The 27,602-nt window shown below is 38.9% G+C and overlaps 2 protein-coding genes across 2 annotated transcripts; both read left to right on the forward strand.

Annotated features, from left to right (window-relative positions):
• Window positions 1-4,937: 4,937 nt before the first annotated feature.
• Window positions 4,938-5,870, forward strand: LOC123607706 (olfactory receptor 2A14-like). Its single transcript, XM_045497116.1, has one exon. The coding sequence runs from the start codon at window positions 4,938-4,940 to the stop codon at window positions 5,868-5,870; it is 933 nt and encodes a 310-aa protein (XP_045353072.1).
• A 16,924-nt stretch (window positions 5,871-22,794) lies between these two features.
• On the forward strand, window positions 22,795-23,724 carry LOC123607707 (olfactory receptor 2A2-like). Its single transcript, XM_045497117.1, has one exon. The coding sequence runs from the start codon at window positions 22,795-22,797 to the stop codon at window positions 23,722-23,724; it is 930 nt and encodes a 309-aa protein (XP_045353073.1).
• The last annotated feature ends 3,878 nt before the right edge of the window (window positions 23,725-27,602 follow it).

The raw sequence follows: 27,602 nt of genomic DNA on the forward strand, positions 1-27,602 counted from the left end.
CATATAAGACTTGTTTCTAAAGGCATTATCAAATTTTCTGTCATTACTTTTGCCTTGCTTTCCCTGGTGACAGAATGTGCTTATTCAAGAAGAGCCTTAAATGTTGACAAGATGTTCCTGTTCCTGGAGGACTTGGGCGTTAGGAGCTCTCCGAACCCCCCTATTTGGTTTGATTCACTGGGACCCATTAACACAATATTTGGTCTGTCCACAAAATGCCATATTCCATTCTGTCATTACATATGCATTGTCCAAACAATTGGACAGTTTCCCATTTCATATCTGCTAATTGGAGGTTCAATATACATCCTTTAACTGTACTCTCTTTGCATGAATTTAAAAACAAGTCAAAAGTAGACCTATCAGCCCAAATAAAATCCGTAATATTTGAGTGACTTTGTAAGATACTTTACCAATTGTAGTTTGTTGCTATTTCTTGGGACCTCCAGTGAAGTGTTCACCCAAAACCTAGGAAGTTAAGATGACCACCTTTTTCTAAGAGAAACACCAAATCCACATAGGCATAGACATGTAAGTTCCTGTGAAAGAGGGTGAATGTCTCTCAAATTTGCAATTCAGTTCACTCTGCACATTGTCTACTAGTAAGCACGCTAGTCAACCACAAGAATATGAATAAAGTGAACTCACAGAGGGGAACAGGAAAGTACCACTTGAACAGTATCCAGGGGAAGAGGAGGCCTTCATGAACTGGCTTGGAATAAAAAGTCCCCTCCAGTAGGCAGAGCGATTCTAAGTGACTTTTTCTAAGATCCTGATGGAAAGATTCCTGGACTGGATGATTGCTAAACTCTCTGTCACTTCTGAGTCTGCTTACAGGTACTGGTTTTATTGCTGTCCTCAGTGTTTCAGTTTTTAACCTCCAATCCCCAAAAGCTGCATTGCAAATAAGGAAACTAAAAGGGCAATACAGTGTGCATCTCTGAATGACAAAGGTCCTTTCTCTGGCCTGTACAAAGCCACAGCTCTGCCTGTGCTCCTGTTCACATTTTGGCAGGTGTTGCAATAATTTTCAACCTGATATAAGATCTATTTCAATTTAAAAAAATTTAATGTTTTATTTATTTTTAAGACAAAGAGAGCAGAGCATGAGTGGGGATGGGGCAGAGAGAGAGGGAGACACAGAATCTGAAGCAGGCTCCAGGCTCTGAGCAAGCGGTCAGCACAGAGCCTGCATCACAGGGTTCGAACTCACAAACTGTGAGATCATGACCTGAGCTGAAGTCGGTAGCTCAACCGACTGAGCCACCCAGACGCCCCTATTTCTACTTTTATTTGAAGGAAGATCTTGATCTTTTTCTCTATTAGGATGATTCAGGAAAAAAGTCTGCATAAAAAAAAAAATGAGCTTGAGGTTTTCCATTTCCCCATTCCTGTCAAAGGTTACTATTTTTTATAATGTACTGATATATTTCTCCCAGTTGAAACTCTCAGAAAATCTGCTCTGATGTGAGATTCCTGGTAAAATTTGGGGAGGATTACTCTCAAGATGAGCAGGAACAATGTGCAAATTTAGTTTTATATTACATTATAGATTTTTCCAAAATGAAAATATCTTGTTTCCCCTGATTAATGCATAAAGTTTATTAAACAGACAAACAATTTCTATAAAAGATGAATCCCTATACAATCCTACTGTCTGGAAACAATCAATATAAACAATTTCATGTTTAACTTACAGAATTTTCATATATATATATGTATATATATATACATACAAAAGACATATGTTTATATGTATAAATATGTATAAATATGTGTAAATATGTTTATATTTTAAAATATAAGTTGGATCATACTATATACACATTTTTTTTTACTTTATGTGGAAAACTTTTCATTCCACTGTACAAAGATCTACATGAAACTTTTTAAAAATTTTTAAATTTATTTTAGAAAGAGAGAGCACACAAGCTGGGGAGGGGCAGAAAGAGAGGGAAACAGAGAATCCCAAGCAGGTTCCTCACTGTCAGTTCAGAACCCACTGTGGGGCTTGAACTCCTGAACCATAAGATCATGACCTGAGCCAAAATCAAGAGTCAGATGCTTAACACACTGAACCACCTAAGCACCCCTAGATCTATATTAACCTTTTAAATGTCTGCATCATATTCTATGTTATAAAAGTAGCCAGCTATTTTAATCTACCTCCAACTTGTAACCTTTATGAGCGTTCCTTTTTTCTTTCTTTTTTTTTTTTTTAAATATAAGCAGGATTACAATGAATATTTTACATCTTCTTGGTCACCATGGTTCTGGTACATTGGATCTTTTCTGTTCCCAGACCTCACTAAATCCTTCCCACCCAGGGATTTTGTCTTTACGGTTCCCTGTGCAAGGAACGTCTACTTTGGCTTTAGACTGGGTGCACCCCCCTTCATCATTTACATTCCACCCATGTGTTTTTTTATTGGAGAGATTTTTTCCTGACAATCCCATTTAAAGAACCACCACCCCCCTTCAAACCAAGTGACTTTTAATCATATTACCCTGTTTATTTTCTTCATCATACTTTCCACTGTCAACAAATATTTTATTTCTTTGCTCTTGGTTTTAGGGGTGGTAATCAACCATGGTGTCTCCTTAATCCTGGTCTGAAGAAATAGAGAAATAAACCAAGAAATCAGGTAAAAATTTAAAAATATATATATTTTATTAGTGATGTTTATTGAAAAACATGGTCTATATCTTTAACAAAATGTCTCTCAAATTAAAATCACAATCATTAGCCCATTCCCACCTCTAAACAGGACAGTACATATTCCTGCAGGCTTTAACCTGAAGGAGTAGAAATGTATATGGCCAAAAATGAGAGCAGAGAAAGGGCATCCTCACTCCCTGTTTCCTGTTCTGCAAATCATATAGAGAGCAGTGTTTCCATCTGGGGGAGGGAGATTTCTCCCCTAAATGGAAACATGAGGAGTAGATTACAAATACACCAGGTGACATCTTCGCTACCTGTATCTCTTTCAGAATGTGTCTACTTTTGTGTCTACTCTGTTCTTCGAGAGCTTGAAACAGGCCAGAACAGATGATGTACTCAAGGAGTATGTGTTAATGGATTGTTGAAATATAAATTTAAACTGTATAAACTATTCACATATTCCATTTTCAAAGTTCGTAACTTGTAATACTTAGTATTGCTGACCATGTGGGAGAGAAACACAATTCTCCCACAGTCAGAGGGAGAAATCGGTATGTTTTTCCTGCAGGTGAGCTGATCATAGGTATCACAAGCTTTCAAATGTCTCTAACATCCGCAATTTGAATTTTAGAATATGTCCTAAAGAAATAACCATGAATATAGACAGAACTTCAGTTTGAAAGAATATTTATCTCAATGCTGATAAACATAAGAGAAATAAGAACCAAAAATTTTTCAACAATAAGAAATTAAATAAATTATAATAGAATATACATTAGTTTTAAATAATATCTGTAAAATATTATTTTAACACATGAAAAGTGTTCATTATATTAAGGGAAGAGGGTAGTTTAAAAAGTCTATACAATATAATCCTGATTTTAAAATATGAATTTGAGGATCTAAATTTTTACAGAGAGAGCAATGAAATTATTTTGAAAGTTCTGTTGGATTTGAAACTACTGGCTAATTAGAAAGTAAAGATAGGTCTCAGGCTGTTTCTGGGAAAAATGTGAAGAGAGTGTAAAGGGACAGCATCAGGTCACACGGTTTCTCAGCGTAACATAACCACGTGGCAGTTCCATGACCATTTCTGCCTCTGGACAACCCTAGCCACCTCCCAGGAGGAGCTCCCTGGAAAGAAATATCTAACCAATGCTCCACCTATCCCCACTCCCTGTGACCTTCCCAGAACACATCAAAACAGCGGTGGGCAGTCAGCATGGTAACAGGTGTAGAAGATCTGAGGGGAGTTAATGGCCATAGGAATTGCCAAAGCGGCAAAGACATCCTGATGACAAACAATTCTGTCACACTAGAAAATGAGCTCTGAGATTTGTCTCTGTCTTAAGTTATGGAAGGGAAAGGAGAAAACACCCAAAGAAAATACAATTACATGATAACTGTTAATGTAAATTCATTTTCCCTTTTGAGTTTCATTCTTGAAAAAGCTGCAAAAATGTCATCATATTTACCTGAATTTAGGATATGTACATGTGTTCATTGCTTGCAGCCAAAGAATTCTTTCACTTGTGCCCAAATTTCAGCATCTAATGGTCATAAAGTAGTAAACAAAACTCTCAGAATAAAACCACAAACACTGGAGATGGAAAAGAGGTACCAGAAGATGCTTGTAGGGAGTATTAGGTGAAAACGAGGGGCTTACAAAGTTTTAAAGATATCATAAAATTGAGAATTTACTTAGAAGGCACTTCAGATATGAAATAAATGGGTAGAAAAGCATGTGTGAAGGTAAAAGGATAAGTAAGCAACATATATAAAGAAAAGGACTCTAATCACTTCATATCTTGGACCAAGAAGACAAGCAAACTTAGGAGACAAAAATATCTCCAGTGCAGATGTTCCATCTGGGTTGTCTCACTTCTAACTCTAGTAATAATCAAGACTCGCACCCTTGAAGGGAAGCCAGAACACCTGAATCCTCCAAAACAACATTTGTTTGCGTGTGTGTGTGTGTGTGTGTGTGTGTGTATGCTCTTAGGTGCAGTATATGATGTATCATGTTGTAATACTACCTATAACAAATTATATACATATATATCCTGCCATTCCATTGATACAAGGGGAATTTTCTTGTTTATATGAGCACACTGTTTTTTAACATATCTAAAGATAAATGACCGTAAATCCATCCAGAGTAATATATTTCAAAATGCTCATTCTGTAACATTTAGTAATATTCTGTGTCTTGATTGTCCTGGAACTCTGATCTTCTGGTTGTGAACATGGATTTGTCTGTCTCTGCCATAGGAGCATGGGAAGCAACCAGACATGGGTCACAGAAGTCACCTTGCTGGGATTCCAGGTTTATCCAGCACTGGAGTTTTTTCTCTTTGGACTTTTCTGTCTCTTCTATACCCTCACTCTTCTGGGGAATGGGGTCATCTTAGGGCTTATCTGCTTAGACTCTAGACTGCACACCCCCATGTACTTCTTCCTCTCCCATCTGGCCATCGTTGATATGTCCTATGCTTCCAACAATGTACCCAAGATGCTGGCAAATCTTTTGACTCAGAGAAGAACTATATCCTTTGTTCCTTGCATTATGCAGACTTTTTTGTATCTAGCTTTTGCTCACGCAGAGTGCCTGATTTTGGTCGTGATGTCCTACGATAGGCTTGTGGCGATCTGCAATCCCCTACATTACACTGTCATCATGAGCTGGAGAGTGTGCACAGTGCTGGCCATCACTTCCTGGGTGTTTAGCTTCCTCCTGGCCCTCGTCCATTTAATTCTCATCCTGAGGCTGCCCTTCTGTGGACCTCATAAAATCAATCACTTCTTCTGCGAAATCCTATCTGTCCTCAAGCTGGCCTGTGCTGACACCTGGCTCAACCAAGTTGTCATTTTTGCAGCCTGTGTATTTATCTTACTAGGGCCCCTCTGCCTGGTGCTGGTGTCCTACACGCGCATCCTGTTCACCATCCTGAGGATCCAGTCCGGGGAGGGCCGCAGAAAGGCCTTCTCCACCTGCTCCTCCCACCTCTGCGTGGTGGGGCTCTTCTTTGGAAGTGCCATTGTCATGTACATGGCCCCCAAATCCCGCCACCCTGAGGAGCAGCAGAAGATCCTTTCCTTGTTTTACAGCCTTTTCAACCCTATGCTGAACCCACTGATCTACAGCCTGAGGAACACAGAGGTCAAGGGTGCCCTGAGGAGAACGCTGTACAAACAGAGGCATGTATGAAGGATACCAAAAATCAACATGGGGGAGAGGCATTTTGCTCCCAATGAAATCTGGCAGGTGGCATTTTAACCTTGTGCTATAATAAATACCACATTAACATAGAATCTTTTAGACTTAAATATACAACCTGAAGCCATGTAGACTTTAGAAAATAAAATAGATGAATGTCTTCATGACCATTGGTAGGCAAAGATTATTAGAGATGATGCAAAAAGCACAAGACATAACGTTTGCAAAATTGATAAATATTAGACCTTTTCAGAATCATTCTGATTTTCAATATTCCTGTGAAGAAAGCAAGCCACATACCAAGTGTTTTGTACATTTTAAATGCCATGGTGAGTCAAGTACGACCACCTGAGGAGACACAGAGATATATTATGAAAGCACAAAGTTTGTTGTCCTCACATGTTCTGGAAAAGGAGGCAGGATCCCAGGGACATGTAGGAAAGACACCAAGAGGGGCGCCTGGGTGGCGCAATTGGTTAAGCGTCCGACTTCAGCCAGGTCACGATCTCGCGGTCCGTGAGTTCGAGCCCCGCGTCGGGCTCTGGGCTGATGGCTCAGAGCCTGGAGCCTGTTTCCGATTCTGTGTCTCCCTCTCTCTCTGCCCCTCCCCCGTTCATGCTCTGTCTCTCTCTGTCCCAAAAATAAATAAACGTTGAAAAAAAATTAAAAAAAAAAAAAGACACCAGGGTGGTCAGAAGGCAGAAGACAGGAGCAAGAGAAGGTCTACATCACTGCCTTTATGGACATTTCCACAGAAAACAACCAATAAAGGGTGTATAAGAACAATAAAGGGTGTATAAGAACCCTTTTGTGGGTTCCTATAAAAGGCAAATCTTTGCCATGTAAAGAAAGGGCATCACCATGCAGGCAGGGTGGTGGTGGAGACTGCAGACCCTTTTGACAGCCTCTGTACAGCACGACAAAGCTCACGAACTTCTAAGACGTATCAAGTTCATCAGCTGGGAGGAAAAGGAACTATTTGCAATAACGGAGTGTCCTCATCAATATATAATGATACACAATAAAAACTAGTTTCAGTACAAGATTTAAACTGAGATAGGGTAACTGGTTTTGTCTTCAATTGACTGGAACTGAGAAATCAGTGAATCTTGGCTAATTATAATGACACCTGTCATGATAATCTGGTAAATGGACAAGGGCCAAACCTGTTGGAATGTCATAGCAAATACGACTATAATTCTTACATACCTCTGATATGTTCTGTAATGAAACTGAATTGTACCATGACTATGCTCTGCAGTGAGGTAACATTGACATTATTGCTAAAATTCAGCTACATTATGTAAATAAGTGATATGGCAATGCTGATATTGATGACCAAATGTATTGGGAGATCCATTTAAATCTTTCACAAGTTGTCATATCAATGGAAAATGGCTGGTCTTAGGCAGAACTTGATTTAACTAACCCACAGCTCATTTCTGTGCTAAATAGCTCTGCACAAGGTTATTACAAGGTATGAACAACATAGCTCCAAGGAGAACAAGTGATCAAGTTAGTACCAAAAATGTGAAAATGTATGTCATGGCTTTATAGGCTATAGATATTTCTTTGAGTCTGTGCCTAGTCTCCACTGGCTCCTCCAAATACGGGCCATATTCATGTTATTGCTTCATGTATTATTTTAAGTAAAACATTGCTGTACCTGTTACCTAAGTGCTCTTCTAAATGTAGATGCTGAACCCAAATAGATAAAATCATGAATGAAAATGGAATTATTACAACCAATCCCTCAGAGATACAAACAATTATCAGGGAATACTATGAAAAATTATATGCCAACAAATTGGACAACCTGGAAGAAATGGACAAATTCCTAAACACCCACACTCTTCCAAAACTCAATCAGGAGGAAATAGAAAGCTTGAACAGACCCATAACCAGCGAAGAAATTGAATCGGTTATCAAAAATCTCCCAACAAATAAGAGTCCAGGACCAGATGGCTTCCCAGGGGAGTTCTACCAGACGTTTAAAGCAGAGATAATACCTATCCTTCGCAAGCTATTCCAAGAAATAGAAAGGGAAGGAAAACTTCCAGACTCATTCTATGAAGCCAGTATTACTTTGATTCCTAAACCAGACAGAGACCCAGTAAAAAAAGAGAACTACCGGCCAATATCCCTGATGAATATGGATGCAAAAATTCTCAATAAGATACTAGCAAATCGAATTCAACGGCATCTAAAAAGAATTATTCACCATGATCAAGTGGGATTCATTCCTGGGATGCAGGGCTGGTTCAACATTCGCAAATCAATCAATGTGATACATCACATTAACAAAAAAAAAGAGAAGAACCATATGATCCTGTCACTCGATGCAGAAAAGGCCTTTGACAAAATCCAGCACCATTTCTTAATAAAAATCCTTGAGAAAGTTGGGATAGAAGGAACATACTTAAAGATCATAAAAGCCATTTATGAAAAGCCCACAGCTAACATCATCCTCAATGGGGAAAAACTGAGAGCTTTTTCCCTGAGATCAGGAACACGACAGGGATGCCCACTCTCACCTCTGTTGTTTAACATAGTGCTGGAAGTTCTAGCATCAGCAATCAGACAACAAAAGGAAATCAAAGGCATCCAAATTGGCAAAGATGAAGTCAAGCTTTCGCTTTTTGCAGATGACATGACATTATACATGGAAAATCCGATAGACTCCACCAAAAGTCTGCTAGAACTGATACATGAATTCAGCAAAGTTGCAGGATACAAAATCAATGTACAGAAATCAGTTGCATTCTTATACACTAACAATGAAGCAGCAGAAAGACAAATAAAGAAACTGATCCCATTCACAATTGCCCCAAGGAGCATAAAATACCTAGGAATAAATCTAACCAAAGATGCAAAAGATCTGTATGCTGAAAACTATAGAAAGCTTATGAAGGTAATTGAAGAAGATTTAAAGAAATGGAAAGACATTCCCTGCTCATGGATTGGAAGAATAAATATTGTCAAAATGTCAATACTACCCAAAGCTATCTACACATTCAATGCAATCCCAATCAAAATTGCACCAGCATTCTTCTCGAAACTAGAACAAGCAATCCTAAAATTCATATGGAACCACAAAAGGCCCCGAATAGCCAAAGTAATTCTGAAGAAGAAGACCAAAGCAGGAGGCATCACAATCCCAGACTTTAGCCTCTACTACAAAGCTGTCATCATCAAGACAGCATGGTATTGGCACAAAAACAGACACATAGACCAATGGAATAGAATAGAAACCCCAGAACTAGACCCACAAACGTATGGCCAACTCATCTTTGACAAAGCAGGAAAGAACTTCCAATGGAAAAAAGACAGTCTCTTTAACAAATGGTGCTGGGAGAACTGGACAGCAACATGCAGAAGGTTGAAACTAGACCACTTTCTCACACCATTCACAAAAATAAACTCAAAATGGATAAAGGACCTGAATGTGAGACAGGAAACCATCAAAACCTTAGAGGAGAAAGCAGGAAAAGACCTCTCTGACCTCAGCCGTAGCAATCTCTTACTCGACACATCCCCAAAGGCAAGGGAATTAAAGCAAAAGTGAATTACTGGGACCTTATGAAGATAAAAAGCTTCTGCACGGCAAAGGAAACAACCAACAAAACTAAAAGGCAACCAACGGAATGGGAAAAGATATTTGCAAATGACATATCGGACAAAGGGCTAGTATCCAAAATCTATAAAGAGCTCACCAAACTCCACACCCGAAAAACAAATAACCCAGTGAAGAAATGGGCAGAAAACATGAATAGACACTTCTCTAAAGAAGACATCCGGATGGCCAACAGGCACATGAAAAGATGTTCAACGTCGCTCCTTATCAGGGAAATACAAATCAAAACCACACTCAGATAGCACCTCACGCCAGTCAGAGTGGCCAAAATGAACAAATCAGGAGACTATAGATGCTGGAGAGGATGTGGAGAAACGGGAACCCTCTTGCACTGTTGGTGGGAATGCAAATTGGCGCAGCTGCTCTGGAAAGCAGTGTGGAAGTTCCTCAGAAAATTAAAAATAGACCTACCCTATGACCCAGCAATAGCACTGCTAGGAATTTATCCAAGGGATAGAGGAGTACTGATGCATAGGGGCACTTGTACCCCAATGTTTATAGCAGCACTCTCAACAATAGCCAAATTATGGAAAGAGGCTAAATGCCCATCAACTGATGAATGGATAAAGAAATTGTGGTTTATATACACAATGGAGTACTACGTGGCAATGAGAAAAAATGAAATATGGCCTTTTGTAGCAACGTGGATGGAACTGGAGAGTGTGATGCTAAGTGAAGTAAGCCATACAGAGAAAGACAGATACCATATGTTTTCACTCTTATGTGGATCCTGAGAAACTTAACAGAAACCCATGGGGGAGGGGAAGGAAAAAAAAAAAAAGAGGTTAGAGTGGGAGAGAGCCAACGCCTAAGAGACTGTTAAAAACTGAGAACAAATTGAGGGTTGATGGGGGGTGGGAGGGAGGGGAGGGTGGGTGATGGGTATTGAGGAGGGCACCTTTTGGGATGAGCACTGGGTATTGTATGGAAACCAATTTGACAATAAATTTCATATATTAAAAAAAAAGATTAATTGAAAAAAAAATAAATGTAGATGCTGAGAAAAATATGGTCATTGTGCTGTAAGAGCACCAGGCCGAGGGCCAGGTGCGTGCACTGTGCAAAAAAGGGTTCTCTTAAACTCACATAAATTAGGAATTAAAAGGAACTTTAAAATATGCTGGTCTTGTCACTTCGCATGAGACACAGAAATGGAAATTGTGTCCCTGTGAGTTTAGTGTCAGAATTACTTTGATTATCTGGGGAGGCAGTCCTGGAGGTGCATGTGGCAGATGATAAAGAGAGTCACAGGAGAGCACCTGTCTGAGGAAAGGTACAGGATCTAGAAAATGAAGGCACTGCTCTGTGATTAAGAGAAGAGACTGTGGGTGGTGGGATCCTCAAGATGGCCCCCTGAGGAACCTGCCCCTCTTTTTTAATCAAGGGCTAATCTGGGCTCTGCTGTGAAGATGTTTTGAAAAACCAACTGATCTTAAACTCTGGAGGTTATGTTGGTCGGCCTAATCAGGTCTGGTGAGCTTTCCAAAAGCAGGGTATTTTCCCATCTAACAGCAGAGGAGGAGGTCAGGAGATCTCAAGTGTGAGGATGGAGGGCGCCCTGGGTGAGGACTGCAGGAGGACTGCAGACCCAGCCACATCTTTGAATTTAGCCTGTGAGACAGAAACGGAGAATCCGACACCAGAACTTCTGACCCAGAGAAACTGAGAGATAACACTTGTGGCCTAGGGTTTTTGTTGTTGTTGTTAATGTGTCTGGGTGGTTTTTGTTACATTGTGTGTGTGTGAGAGAGTGTATGTGTGTGTATGTGAATGTGTGTGTGTATATATATATATATATATATATATATATATAATTTTTAATTTTTTTAATTCCAATATAATTAACATACGTGTTATGTTAGCCTCAGGTGTACAACATAGTGATTCAGGAATTCTATACATTGTTCAGGGCTCATCATAAGAGTACTCTTAATCCCCTTCCCATGTTTTCCCATCCCCACACCCACCTCCCTTCTGGTAACTGCCAGTTTGTTCTCTATAGTTCAGAGTCTGTTTTTTTGTGTGTGTCTCTTTTCCTTTCTTCGTTTGTTTTGTTTCTTAAATTTCACATATGAGTGAAACCAAATGGTGGTATTTATCTTTCTCTGCCTGATTTATTTCACTTAGCATTATACTTCTACAATCATCCATGTTGGTACAAATGAAAATATTTTATTCTTTTTTAATGGCTGAGTAATATTCCATTATATATATATATATATATATATATATATATATATATATATATTATATATATATATATATGTGTGTGTGTGTGTGTGTGTGTGTGTGCTGTTTTAAGCTGCTACGTTTGTGTTCATTTGTGGCAACAACAAGAGAAAACTATAAAACCATTGGTATCAGATAAGATTCATTTGTTTCCAGCTCTGACCCTTTCTAGATTGGCAATCTACCAATTAGTTTAGTGGTACTCTAATATATGGTTTCCAGACCTCTTTGAACTCTTAAAAATTACCAAGGACTGAAAGACATTTTTATGTGGTTGTATCTCTTTTTTATTTAAACATAATTTATTGTCAAGTTAGCTAACAACAGAGTACACAGTGTGCTCTTGACTTCAGGGATAGATTCCCATGATTCATGGCTTACATATAACATCCAGTCCTCATCCCAACAAGTGCCCTCCTCAATGCTCATCATCCATTTTCCCCATCCCCTGCCCGCTCCCCATCAACCCTTAGTTTGTTCTTTGTATTTAAGAGTCTTTTATGGTTTGCCTTCTCTCTGTTTGAAACTATTTTTTCCCCTTCCCTTCTCCCATGGTCTTCTGTTAAGTTTCTCAAATTCCACATGTGACTGAAAACATATGGTATCTGTCTTCCTCTGACTGACTTCTTTCACTTAGCATAATACTCTCCAGTTCCATCCATGTTGTTGCATAATGGCAGGATTTCATTCTTTCTCGCTGCCAATAGTATTCCATTATATATATAAACCACATATTCTTTATTTATTCATCAGTTGTTGGACCTTTGGTCTCTTTCCATAATTTGGCTATTGTTGAAAGTGCTGCTATAAACATTGGGGTAAATGTGCTCCTATGAATCAGCACTCCTGTATCCTTTGGATAAATTCCTAGTAGTGCTATTGCTGGGTCGTAGGGTAATTCAGTCTTTAATTTTTTGAGGAACCTCCACACTGTTTTCCAGAGTGGCTGCACCAGTTTGCATTCCTACCAACAGTATAGGAGGGTTCCTGTTTCTCCACAACCTCTCCAACATCTGTTGTCCCCTGAGTTATGAATTTAAGCCACTCTGACTGGTGTGAGGTGGTATCTCATTATGGTTTTGATTTGTATTTTCCTGATGATGAGTGATGTTGAGCATCTTTTCATGTGCCTATCAGCCATCTGGGGATGTCTTTGGAAAAGTGTCTACTCATGGCTTTTGCCCAATTCTTCACTGGATTATTTGGTTTTTGGGGTGTTGAGTTTGGTGAATTCTTTATAGATTTTGGATACTAACCCTTTATCTGACATGTCACTTGCAAATATCTTTTCCCATTCCATCGGTTGCCTTTTAGTTTTACTGATTGTTTCCTTTGCAGTGCACAAGCTTTTTACCTTGATGAGGCCCAATAGTTCATTTTTGGTTTTATTTCCCTTGCCTTTAGAGACGTGTCGAGCAAGCAGTTGCTGTGGCTGAGGTCAAAGAGGTTGTTTCCTGTTTTCTCCTCTAGGGTTTTGATAGTTTCCTGTCTCACATTTAGGTCTTTCATCCATTTCGAGTTTATTTTTGTGTATGGTGTAAGAAAGTGGTCCAGTTTCATTCTTCTCCATGTTGCTGTCCAGTTCTCCCAGCACCATTTGCTAAAGAGACTGTCTTTTTTCCATTAGATACTCTTTCCTGCTTTGTCAAAGATTAGTTGGCCATACATTTGTGGGTCCAATTCTGGGTTCTACATCCTATTCCATTGGTCTATGTGTCTATTTTTGTGCCAATACCATACTGTCTTGATGATTACAGCTTTGTAGTAGAGGCTAAAGTCTGGGACTGTGATGCCTCCCGCTTTGGTTTTCTTTTTCAACATTACTTTTGCTATTTGGGGTCTTTTGTGGTTCCATACAAATTTTAGGATTGTTTATTCTAGCTCTGAGAAGAATGCCCGTGCAATTTTGATGGGATCACCCTGAATGTGTAGATTGCTTTGAGTAATATTGACATTTTAACAATATTTCTTCTTCCAATCCATGAGCATGGAATGTTTTTCTTTGCATCTTCTTCAATTTCCTTCATAAGTTTTCTATAGTTTTCAGCATACAGATCTTTTACATCTTTGGTCAGGTTTATTCCTAGGTATTTTATGGTTCTTGGTGCAATTATGAATGGGATCAATTTCTTGATTTCTCTTTCTGTTGCTCCATTATTGGTAAGTAGAAATGCAACAGATTTCTGTATATTGATTTTGTATCCTGTGACTTTGCTGAATTCATGTATCAGTTCTAGCAGCTTTTTGTGTAGTCTTTTGGGCTTTCCATGTAAAGCATCATGTCATCTGCAAAAAGTGAAAGTTTGACTTCTTTCTCAATTTGTATGCCTTTTATTTCATTTTATTGTCTGATTGCTGAGGCTAGGACTTCCAGCATTATGTTAAACAACAGTGGTGAGAGTGGACATCCCTATTGTGTTCCTGATCTCAGGAGGAAAGTTCTCAGTTTTTCACAGTTGAGGATGATATTAGCTGTGGGCTTTTCGTATATGGCTTTTATGATGTTAAGTTATGTCCCTTCTATCCCGACTTTCTTGAGGGTTTTTATTAAGAAAGGATGCTGAATTTTGTCAAATGCTTTTTCTGCATCAATTGACAAGATCATATGGTTCTTATCCTTTCTTCTATTAATGTGATGTATCATATTTATTGACTTGCAAATATTGAACCAGGCTGTAGCCCAGGAATGAATCCCACTTGATCATGGTGAATAATTCTTTTAATATATTGTTGAATTTGATTTGTCAGTAACTTGTTGAGAAGTTTTGCATCCATATTCATCAGGAATATTGGCCTGTAATCCTCCTTTTTAGTGGGGTCTCTGTCTGGTTTGGGAATCAAGGTAATGCTGGCTTCATAGAATGAGTCTGGAAGGTTTCCTTCTGTTTTTATATTTTGGAACAACTTGAAAATGATAGGTATTACCTCTGCTTTAAATGTCTGGTAGATGGGGCGCCTGGGTGGCTCAGTCGGTTGTGCGTACGACTTTGGCTCAGGTCAGGATCTCACGGTTTGTGAGTTTGAGCCCCGCATCAGGCTCTGTGCTGACAGCTCCGAGCCTGGAGCCTGTTTTGGATTCTGTGTCTCCCTCTCTCTGCCCCTTCCCTGCTCATGCTCTGTCTCTCTCTGTCTCTCAAAAATGAATAAACATTAAAAAAATTTTTTAAAAATGTCTGATAGAATTCCCCTGGGAAGCCATCTGGCCAAAGAACTCTTATTTGTTGGCAGATTTTTGATAACTGATTCCATTTCTTTGGTGGTTATGTGTTCAAATTTTCTATTCCCATTTGAGTTTTGGTAATGTGTGAGTATCTAGGAATTTTTCCATTTCTTCCAGGTTGTCTAGTTTGTTGGCATATAATTTTTCATAGTATTCTATAATAATTGTATTTCTGTGATGTTCGTTGGCATCTCTCCTCTTTTATTTGTGATTTTATCTATTTGGATTTTCTCTCTTTTCTTTTTGAGAACACTTGTTTATTTTTTCAAAATACCATCTCTTTGATTCATTGATCTGTTCTACTGTTATTTATTTATTTATTTATTTATTTGGATTCTATATTGTTTATTTCTGCTCTAATCTTTATTATTTCTCTTCTGTTGGCTTTGGGGTTTCTTTGCTATTCTTCTAGTTCCTTTAGGTGTGAAGTTAGGTTTTGTATTTGTGATTTTTCCTGTTTCTTGAGATAGGCCTGGATTGCAATGTATTTTCCTCTTAGGACTGCCTTTGTTACATCCCAAAGGGTTTGGACTGTCATGTTTTTATTTTCATTTGCTTCCATATATTTTTTAATTTCTTCTTTAATTGCCTGGTTGACCCATTCATTCTTTAGTAGGATGTTATTTAGCCTCCATGCATTTGGAGGATTTCCAATTTTTTTCTTGTGGTTGATTTCAAGTTTCATAGTGTTGTAATTTGAAAATACACATGGTATGATCTCAATTCTTTTATATTTATTGAGGGCTGTTTTGTGACCCAGTATGTGATCTGTCTTGGAGAATTTTCCATGTGCACTCAAGAAGAATGTGTATTCTCCTGCTTTTGGATGGAAAGTTCTGAATATATCTGCCAAATCCATCTGGTCCAGTGTATCATTCAAGGCCATTGTTTCTTTATTGATTTTCTGCTTAAATGAACTTTCCATTGTTTTAAGTGAAGTATTAAAGCCCCCTGAAATTACCATATTCTTATCAATAAGATTGCTTATGTTTGTGATTAATTGATTTACATATTTGGGGACTTTCAAGTTGGGGCATAAACATTTACAATTGTTAGCTCTTCTTGACAGATGGATCTTGTAATTATGATATAATGCCCTTCTTCATCTCTTCTTACAGCCTTTAGTTTAAAATCTCATTTGTCTGATAGAAGTATGGCTACTCCAGCTTTCTTTTCACTTCCAGTAGCATGATATGTGGTTCTCCATCCCCTCACTTTCAATCTGAATGTATCTTCGGGTCTAAATTGAGTCTCTTGTATACAGCATATAGATTGATCTTATTTTTTTTTTCTTTTTTAAATCCATTCTGATACCCTTTGTCTTTTGATTGGGGGCAGTTAGTCCATTTACATTCAGAGTTACTATTGAAAGATATGGACTTTGTGTCATAGAAATCCATAGAAATCTGTACATTTCATTCTTGTAGTGATGTCTCTGGTCCTTTGTAGTCTTTGCAGCATTCCACTCACAGAATTCCCTTTAGGATGTCTTACAGGGCTGGTTTAGTGGTCATGAACTCCTTCAGTTTTTGTTTGTCTAGGAAACCTTTATCTCTCCTTCTATTCTAAATGACAGCCTTGCTGGATAAAGGATTCTTGGCTGCATATCTTTCCTATTCAGCACAGTGAGTATTTCCTGCCACTCCTTTCTGGCCTGCCAAGTTTCAGTGGACAGGTCTAATACTACCCTTATATGTCTACCCTTGAAGGTTAAGGCCAATTTGTCCCTAGCTGCTTTCAGAATTCTCTCTTTATCTTTGTATTTTGCCAGTTGCACTATGATATGCCATGGTGAAGACCTATTCTTGTTAAATTGGAAGGGAGTTCTCTGTGCCTCCTGGATTGGGATGTCTGCTTCCTTTCCCGGATTAGGTAACTTCTCAGCTATAATTTATTCAAGTAAACCTTCTGCCCACTCCCCTTCTTCTTCTGGAACTCCTATGATACAGATATTATCACGTTTCATTGAGTCACTTAGTTCTGTAATTCACCCCTCATTGGTCTAGTATTTTCTTATCTCGTTTTTTCTTGGCTTCATCATTTCCCATAATTTTATCTTCTGTTTCACTTATTCTCCCCTCTGCTTCTTCCACCCTTGCTGTCACTGCATCTAGTTTATTTTGCACCTCATTTACAACATTTCTTAATTCATCATGAGTATTTCTTAGGTCCTTGATCTCTGCAGCAATAGATTCTCTGCTGTCTTCTATGCTTTTTTCAAGCCCTGCTATTAGTCGTATGACTATTATTCTAAACTCTTGATCAGATATATTGCTTATATCTGTTTTGAGCAATTCTCTAGCTGTCATTTCTTCCTAGAATTTCTTTTGAGGAGAATTCTTCCATTTCATCATTTAGGCTAGTTTTCTGTCCTTTATGTGTTTTAATAGCTTGTTATGTGTCCTGTACCTGTGAGCACTACTATATTAAAAAGGGGTCATACACTGTCCAGGGCCTGGCCCTTCAGGAGGTGTTTTTGGAGTGTGTTGCATGCTCTCTTCTGTTGTGATTCTCGTTGCTTTATCTCCCTACTCATAGTGATGGTTCGGACCTTCCACCAGGTGTGCTGTGATTTGTTCATTGAAGTAGCCCTGGAAAAAATTCTAAAAAGGGGGTGATGGAGAAAGAAGTCTTATCCCATACAAAGAGAGAAATGACAGGGATGGGGTCCTGTCCTGACACAGAAGAGGTATAAAAAGAATAGATTAAAAATGTCTACTTACACAAACCAACAACCAGAATAACCAGAATAGAGAAGGGAAGAAATAAAAGGAAGAAAAGGAAGTAGAAAAAAGAAAAAAAAAAACATACATATATATAAAATAGGAATTGACCGAGAATCAAATCAGAAAATGCAAAACCGCTGGACCCATATCTGATGCTGCCTTGGAACCAGTAGCTGCTGTGGTCTGGAGGAGGGACCGTCTGGTTCTGTCAGTGTCAGTCTTGCTCTGTTAGATACACAGTTTATAGGCACGGAGGGGTGGTTTGTTGTAGGCGGGTCCCACCTCCACTGTGGGCCCTTTGTCTGTTCCCTGAAGCCCCACCTTGTTGGTGATGGGGAGAAAAAAAGTGACACCCCAGTCTCTCCTCCCTGGACCAGGTGACCCAAACCATTCTGTTCAGGCCATCCTCACAATGCTGAGTGGGTAGAGTGGGCCAGTTTGTCCCACTCCACAGTTTCCCATGCCTTTCAGGTGCTCAGCTGGGATCCAAACCCTGATCTCTTAAAGGATCCCACTCCTCTCACTCAGTTCTGGGATACTGCCACTCTGGCAGCCAGTCGACAAAGGGCCTCTACCTGGTGTGCACCTGCAGGGTCTTTTGTCCTTCGAGCAGTTATGTGCCTTCTTCCCACAGCACTCAAGGAAGGGGACTGCTCTCTCCAACTGTACCTCAGCTGGTGACTGAGCCCAGGGCTGACTCCCCTCCTCCCCAGGTGTGTGCGCACAGTGGTCAGCCCCAGTCCAGAGAAAGCCCTGCAACCCTGGATGGAGTTAGAAATTGGTTCTTTCTCTGTTTTTTTCCATTCCCTGGTCTGTGGTTTTCCTATTGTCCAAATACAATCCTACACTTCCACACCTCTTTCTCTTCCTTTTGTCTCTCTGTTCTGTGGATAAACACCACCTGTTGTGTCTCTCTCAGTTTTCAATCATACGATTGTGTGACAGAGGTTTCTGTCACTCTATAGCCCTAATTCCTGGAATTCCAAGTCTTCTAGCCTCAGTACTGCTGTATTTGAGGGAACATCAGGTCCCCCTACTTCTCCACCGTGCTGACTCTCCTCCATGTGGTTGTATTTCTTTTTTGTTGTTATTTTAATATTTTTTAAAAAATTTTTTTAATGTTTATTTTTATTTTGGAGAGAAAGAGAGAGTGTGAGTGGCGAGGTGGGGGGAGGCAGAGAGAGAGGGAGACACACATTCTGAAGCAGGCTCCAGGCTCTGAGCTGTCAACACAGGGCCTGAAATTTGTCGATATGTATCATATTGGAAATCAAAACTGAGAATTCATTAAATATTTTGATTCATTTAGAAATATTTCCATTACATATTAATATAATGTATTTTTATATAAATATTTTATAAAGCAAAAATAATCAGTAAAAGGAGTAGCTATGTTTTACATTTTTGAAAAAATTTTAAATGTTGGCTTAAGCAAGGACAGGTGAATTTTATATTTCTTCTGCACTCTGTCTCATGCAGTATCACATGCCATGCTGCCTCTGGAATAGTCCATGGCACACTCTTGAGAGAGGGAGGTTGAAAAAGTAAAAAAGTCTAAATATAATTATGATAACAGTTTTGATTATATGGACCCTTTGAGGTTCTCCGAGATTTCCCCCTCCCAGTCCCTGAACCACACTTAGAGAATCAATAATTTAGTATATTCAAACTTCAGTCTCCACACCCATAAAATGGTAATGCTGATCAGATTACACCATGTAATCAATATAGAGCATTTGGCACATTTTCTGAAACAAGAGACAGGCTCAATACTTGTTGCTTATGTATGTTAGAAGCCTTCCTCATTTGGATTTATCAACCCTTACTGCAGCTAGAGATTCATCTTGGCTTGGGGGATCTATTCTCTCTCAGGGTGGTATAGGCTCCCTGGGAATCTACTTCTCAAGTATCTAGAAGTTCCATTCTCTCAGAAGCTTCGATAGGGATTGTGGAGAAGCATGACTTCATAAAACTGTAATAAATTTTTAGAGTTTGGGTACTGTAATTGTGATATTTGTCTCACGTTTATAACCCTTGAGACATTTGAAAGTTTGTGTAGAAACAGTGTGATGTCCACATCTGCCCTGTTTGTACCCCAGAATTTTCCTCCGAGGCCAATCACATGCAATCTTAACTCTACCCCAGAGGATTTCCCTCCCCACCTTTTTTCTTATGATCCTTCTGGGAATTTGAATCCTCACTAGAAATGCAAGAATGTTTTATGTTCATCTGATTCTAAAATAAAACCTATGCTCTTGGGGTTCTTTGAAGAGACTTCAGCAAGTCTAGTGAGTGACTCCTTCTGTACCTGGGATTTAATCCTCTGAAAGCTACTAAGGGAACAGGACACTGCACCCATGTTAGAGGTACATTTCTCACCTCTGTGAAATTTATTCTAGATCAAAGTAGATTCTTGTGAGAAAACCCAGTGCTAACACTGGGATGAATTTATGCTGGGAGGTGATTTTCAGTACGGGTAGTTGATAAAGGACAGGCTATGTGGACAAGAATGACATTCCTGGGTGATCCTGCCTCCTGACTCCCATTGTGCACTGTAGGTAGATGCAATCAGCACCTGGATGTTTCCTTCCCTGACATTAGGGACCTCTGCCTACTGAGTTGTTGTCAGGGCATCCTTGAACTTCCCCACCACCTCTCACCATTTCCTACCAATGGAACTGTAACTCAGTGCTGGTGGGCAGAGCTAGCATGACTGTCTCCATGTGAGGGGGCTCAGAGAATGAGAAGCCTTATATTGAAGTATTGTCTCTGAATAAAGCTCTGCAATGGCCAAATTAATGAAAGGACTTTGTATATTACCTACCCTAAATGAAGCTATTGATGTCCAGAGAAACCTGTCTCAATGGAAAAGAAAATTCTAGTAACAGTAAGTCTTTGCTCAAACACTGTAAGATGTAAGTTTGCCGTATCATTATATCTTTTTGAACTATCCCAGGTTATCACCCTGTTGTGACAATTATAAGACTTAAAAATCATTGTATTGTATGTTCATGTCTTTCTTATCACAAAAGAGGGAAGAATGAGTGCCAGAATTCCTGGAGAGGATTGAAGAAATAGAATATAGTTCCCTTGATCACAACATATTCTGAGGGGAACCTAGGTGTGGCTCAGTTGGTTGAGTCTCCTACTCTTGATTTTGGCTCAGGTCATGATCCCAGGGCCCTGGAATCAAGCTCTGTGTTGGATTCCATGATGAGCATGCAGCTGCTTAATATATTCTCTCTCTCTCTCTCTCTCTCCCCCCCCCCTCTCCTCCCCCTCTCTCTCTCTCCCCCTCTCTCCCTCTCCCACTCTCCCTCTTTCCTGTCCCCTGCTTGTACTCTCTCTCTTTAAAATAAAGAAAAAAATACTGGTGTACAGGACTGCCTAGAGAGCACTGCTCATACAACCATGCAAAGCTTTTCTTGAGTTGCTATTGTTTCATTTACTCTATCAGGGAGGTGAAATTTCAAGCATCATTATTGGGACATTTTCTTCTCTATTTCAGTACTCTAACTGCTAAAGAGTTTTAACCTACTTTCAATTTTGTTTTTATGTTGTTCAGTTTTTAAGAGCAAACTGGAAATAATGGTAATTAAAATAAGAATAAAAATATATACGCAATCACACACAAAAGTGACTAGACTAAAAAGTTCATAAACAAGTGTTCCTACTGAATAGCGATAGATCGATTACCTTCAACAATATTTTTATCCTTTATGTTCAGAGATTAAATGTGTTTCAGACATGGCTCATCGTATCCAACTCTGTAGATTTTACAATATTGATGTTGTCTCCAACTTTACATAATACAGGTATATTCTTTAATTGTTGCAAAATCAATGTCACAAACTTCACGCACATATGCATAGAATCCTCCCACATGCAATCATATTCATGGAGGTGAAAGAATCTATGATTTTGTCTCTGTTTCATTTTCCAGTGATCATACTCTAACTTCTAGCTGTGAACTTCTCTAATGAAGGAGAAACCATGTCTTTGTCAAAAGAAACTGGCAAGTAGAAGATACACAGTACATCCATTTTTTTAACTAAAATGACGGTCATCCATCTAACATTTCCTAAGTGCCTGTTTTATCTAGAATTTTACTAGTCATTTGAAATGTAAAGATGTACAGGATATATTACAGGCCCATAAGACTTACCATTAGGTGAAAGGGAATGTCTGTTCAAATACACGACATTTGGATTTTATCTTGAGTTTTATCCATATCTTCATAGTGCGGATATTACTCTTTTAATGTTAATATTGACCAATTCTATACAGTTAATAGGTACCTGAAGAGCCTCCTCACGTGAATCTACTCTGATTCTCAAGAGTAGCAAAGACCCTTTTTATCAGCTGTCTTATAATTAGTCTCCTTAACAGGGCCGAGAGAAGATCAAGTAGGCTGTCACCATTCTCTTTGCAGTGACAAGTGAAAACTGCAATAAAATGGTTCAAATGAGGAGAATGACCCCAGGGCAACATCCCATCAGGATTACACAATGAGGGTAGTGATGCACATAGTTTGTAACCACGCTAATATTTTTGAATGACCCATATGCATTTTCCAGTCCAATATACACTAGCCCAATAACTTACATTCGCCCAAGCCGGGTATCCTCTAAAGGCATAGATGATAATTCTCAGTGTTTTATAAAGTGCTGAATTCATCCTACTCTCAGAAAAAAAAATACATAAACGTAGAGAAAAAGAGAATAAGGCAAATATGAAAGAGGTATTAAAATTTGTTGAATCTGTGTGAAGGAATATGGGAGTTCTTTGTATAATTCTTGACCCTTTTCTGTGAGTTTAAACTTCTTTCATATTAATAGTTCAAATCAGGGGTGCGTGGGAGGCTCAGTCAGTGGAGCAGCAGACTCTTAATCTCAGGGCTGTGATTTCATGCCCCCTGTTGGTGTGGAGCCTCCTTAAAAAAAAAGTTGAAATAAAAAACGTACCCAATTTGCTTCCCCTGTCAAGTAGGAACAAGGATACAAGATTTCTCTGAGATCGTTTTGAGCTAAGTAACTCCAATTTTTGTCCATTCTCCACCTATGACCTTTTCTCACACTTCAGTCCTTGACAAACTGTCATTAAGAAATGGGAAGCAACCAGTCATGGGTCACAGAATTCATCTTGGTGGGATTCCAGCTCCGTGCAGAGATGGAAGTGCTCCTCTTCTGGATCTTCTCCCTGTTCTACATCTTTAGCCTGTTGGCAAACGGCATGATCTTGGGACTCATCTGCCTGGACTCGAGACTACACACCCCCATGTACTTCTTCCTCTCCCACCTGGCCATCATTGACATTTCCTATGCATCCAATAATGTCCCCAAGATGTTGGCAAACTTAGTGAATCAGAAGAGAACCATCTCCTTTGTTTCATGCATAATGCAGACATTTTTGTATTTGGGTTTTGCTGCTACGGAGTGCCTGATCTTGGCGGCGATGTCTTATGATAGGTTTGTGGCAATCTGCCACCCCCTCCAGTACACTGTCATCATGAGCTGGAGACTGTGCCTGGTCCTGGCTGTCACTTCCTGGTCATGTGGATTTATTCTGGCTCTGGTACATACAATTCTCCTTCTACGGTTGCCCTTCTGTGGACCCCGGGAAGTGAATCACCTCTTCTGTGAAATCCTATCTGTCCTCAAGTTGGCCTGTGCTGACACATGGATCAACCAATTGGTTATCCTTGCTGCCTGTATGTTTGTCTTAGTTGGGCCCCTCAGTTTAATGCTAATCTCCTACATGTGCATCCTCTGGGCCATCCTTAAAATCCAGTCTGGGGAAGGCCGCAGAAAGGCCTTCTCCACCTGTTCGTCCCATCTCTGTGTGGTTGGACTCTTCTTTGGCATAGCCATGGTCGTTTATATGGTCCCAGATTCCAAACAACGAGAAGAGCAAGAGAAAATATTATCCCTTTTTCATAGTCTTTTTAACCCAATGCTGAACCCTCTCATTTACAGCCTGAGGAACGCTCAGGTAAAGGCTTCTTTGTATAGAGCACTGAAGAAAAGGTCCATGTGAAATATAGATAGAACGTTGTTTGGGGGTTTCCTTTTAAATTATGCGGTTTGCTGAAGCAAAAATTCAGATAGGTTCCCACTTGGAAGTTTGAATTAAACGTGGTAACTGTCCATCTTCTAGCTCTAAAAATAGGGCAAAATTCCATGGAGAAGCGTATCTTCTGAAACCGAGAGACTGTGTTAGTATTTGGGACATCTAAATTATCAGACTATTTAGTCTTTCTTTGAAAAAACATTAAATTTCTTTATCTTTTCAAGCCAGGAATATTCACATATGGAGAAAAATTTAAATGTAAAACCGACATCATTGCATGACTCTGGCTGATGTATTTAGACATATGTGACTTTTTATCACCTTGTGGTAGCTGGACACAGTACAGAAAATTAATGCCATAAGAAAGAACTTCCACAGTAGATCTGAGATTCCAATACAGAAAACATTGTGGAGTTATAGGACTCTGCCTCACCAATTGTGAGTCTGATGAAGGAAGAGTTTAGAGAAATGCTAAATTCCTTGATGGAATAATTTAGGAGTAAAGGGGAAAATGTTAAGGGAAGAGTTTATCCAACGAGAAACTATGTAAAAAAAAAATCCTAAAATATATTTAATGCTTTGGATTTGGTTCAATAAAGGAAATTCATCAGTAAATGTGTAAATGGTTCTAGAGGTAAGGGTTTTGAGTGTTGCTCAAACATTATGTTTATTCTTGGGTTATAATGATTTCTTTTTTAAAACCAATTTCTAATAAGAGAAGATTGAATCACCTGTTGAAGTTCTTGAAATTGTTCCCACCAATATTTTTCATAATTATTGAACCAACTTGTCAGAAGTTGGTTTGGGGTCGCACCAAATATCAGGAGATAGCTATGACATACCTAACATCATCTTTCTTTCACGGCAGCAGAAGTTTCTCTGGATTTACCAGATTTGAACAACTGTCTTCATGATGCTAATGTTGATAAAATAAATAAGAGCTGCTTTTTTTTCAATGATTCAATATTTGCAGATATTGCAAAATGATCACCACAGTAAGTCTAGTTAAATTGGTCACTATACATAGTTTTTTTTTCATGTAATGACAACTTTTAAGGTGTACTCTTTTAAGAGCAACTTTCAAATATGTAAGACAGTATTCATAGCTCTAGTTACTTTGCTCTGCATACATCCCCACGTTTTCTTTATTTTATAACTGGAAGTTTGTATCTCTTGACCCTCTTCACCCATTTCACCTATTCCCCACACCCTGGCCTCTGGCAATCACCAGTCGTTCTCTGTATCTATGAGCTAGTTTTGTCTTACTTCCCTTCCCTTCCTCTTCCCTTTCCTTCCTCTTCCTCTTCCCTTCCCCTCCCTTCCCTTCCCAGCTCCCCATATAAGTGAGATCATATGGTATTTGTCTTTCCCTATCTGGCTTATTTCACTAGCATAATGCCCTCAAGATCCATCCAGGTTGTCACAAATGGTAAGGTTTCCTTCTTTTTTATGTCTGAATAGTATTTCATTGACCACATTTTTAAATCCATTGTTCCATCAATGGACACTTAGGTTGTTTCCATGTCTTGGCTGTTGTGAATAGTGCTGCAATGAATATGGGGGTGCAGATATCTTTTTGAGTGATTTCATTTCCTTTGGATGAATACCCAGGAATGAAATGGCTGAATCAAATGGTAGTTCTATTTTTGAATTTTTTGAGGAACTTCCATAACTGTCTTCCACAGTGGCTGCACCAATTTACATTCCCACCAACAGAGCACAAGTGTTCCCTTCTCTCTGCATCCTCACCAACACATGTAGTCCTTGTCTTTTTGATGATAGCCATTCTAACAGATGTGAGGTGATATCTCAATGTGTTTTTGATGATGATGATGTCGAGCACCTTTTCATGTACCTGTTGGCCAAGTGCATGTCTTCTTTGAAAAATGTCCATTCAGATCCTCTGCCCATTGTTAAAACTGATTGTTTTATTGCCATTGAGTTGTATGAGTTCTTTATATATTTTGGATATTAACACATATCAGATATATGATTTCTAAATATTTTTTCCCACTTAGTAGGTTGTCTTTTCATTTTGCTGATGGTTTCCTTTGCTGTGAAGATTGGTTTTATTTTAAAATATATCAAGACATTAAGTATTTTGAATTTTTTGCAAGTCATGAAAAATTTATTAAAATCAAGATTTATAAAATTCTGGGGTGCCTGGATGGCTCAGTCAGCTAAGCATCTGACTTCAGCTCAGGTCATGATCTTACAGCTCATGTGTTGGAGGCCCAAGTCGGGTTCTGTGCTGACAGCTCAGAGCCTGGAGCCTGCTTTGGATTCTGTGTCTCCCTCTCTCTCTTCCCCTTCCCTGCTCACACTTTGTGTCTCTCCCTCTCAAAAAATAAATAAACATTAAAAAAGAAAAGATTTATAAAGTTCCAGGGGTTCCTGGGTGGCTCAGTTAGCTGAGTGTCTAACTTCAGCTCAGGTCACAATCTCAGGGCTCATGAGTTCGAGCACGGCATCAGGCTCTGTGCTGACAGCTCAGAGCACAGAACGTGCTTCAGATTCTGCGTCTCCCTCTCTCTCTGCCCCTCCCCCACTCACCCTTTGTTTCTCTCTCTCTCAAAGATAAATAAACATTAAAAAAATTTTTTTAAGTTATAAGATTCTAGAATAAGTACAAAATTAAGCATACATTTTTAAAATATATGGTAACAATTATATATATATAGTTCTCAAAGCATATAATATATAGTATTCAACACTGCAAGAAATATATATGCTGAAAAAGACAACCAAAAAGGTGAAGTCCATATTGCTGCTGTGGACGTTTAATATGTCTAAATAAATAAATACATATATAGAATTCAATTAAGCAAAGGGTTATTATACATACTTCCTCTTTGTTGCCATTTTTTTCCATAATTATCATAATTTTATGTCTAAATTTTTCATATATGCTGCCAATACATGATTGTAACCATAAAAATAAAGACAATTCTATGCTTCTTCCCTTTGCTGAAACATGAAACATGAAATGAAGACAGTTCTAGAGAAAATTAAAGCATTTTAATGCAGTATTTCCAACGAGAATTAAAAGTTGGCTTAACTATTGCCCCAAGTCAATAACTCAGATTCTAAGATGGCAGGCTGTTTATTTTGAATAAGCTTAATTATATTCAGGATGATTAGCAAGCTTTATAAACTATCAAGTTATTCAAGTGAATCCAAATAGGAAGTCATATGGTTGTCATATTAAACATGATGCACTTTTAAGTAAAAGTTTAAAGCATTTCTCCATTGTCTTATTTCTTATACACAATGAATGGAAAAACAGACATAAAGTTGTTGAAAATTCTTAAGACAGTAAAAAACTGTGTTTCTAAACCACCATCTGGTTGGGGTGCCTGGGTGGCTCAGTCAGGTAAGCATCCGATTTCGGCTCAGGCCATGATCTCATGGTTTGTGTGTTCGAGCCCCGCATTGGGCTCTGTGCTGACAGCTCAAAGCCTGGAGCCTGTTTCAGATTTCTGTGTCTCCCTCTCTCTCTGCCCTTTCCCTGTTTACACACACTCTCTCTGTCTCTCAAAAATAAACAATTTAAAAAGAAAGTAGGGGCACCTGGGTGGCTCAGTGGGCTCAGATCATAATCTCTCAGTCCGTGGATTTGGCCTGCATTGGGCTCTGTGCTGACAGCTCAGAGCCTCGAACCTGCTTCAGATTCTGTGTCTCCCTCTCTCTCTCTGCCCCTCCCCTGCTTGCATTCTCTGTCTCTCTCTCAAAAATAAACATTAAAAATTTTTTTAAAAACTAACAATTATCCACACTAAAGTATTATCTGGTTCAAAATTATTTGTAGGGTATAACTTAGAGTAGAATTTAATTCTTACCCTGGT

The sequence above is a fragment of the Leopardus geoffroyi genome, chromosome A2, assembly GCF_018350155.1.
Source record: "Leopardus geoffroyi isolate Oge1 chromosome A2, O.geoffroyi_Oge1_pat1.0, whole genome shotgun sequence".
NCBI classification, from domain to species: Eukaryota; Metazoa; Chordata; class Mammalia; order Carnivora; family Felidae; genus Leopardus; species Leopardus geoffroyi.

What these genes read in the sequence shown, in the direction of transcription:
- LOC123607706 (XM_045497116.1), top strand. Translation starts at nt 4,938, where the DNA reads ATGGGAAGCAACCAGACATGGGTCACAGAAGTCACCTTGCTGGGATTC.
- LOC123607707 (XM_045497117.1), top strand. Translation starts at nt 22,795, where the DNA reads ATGGGAAGCAACCAGTCATGGGTCACAGAATTCATCTTGGTGGGATTC.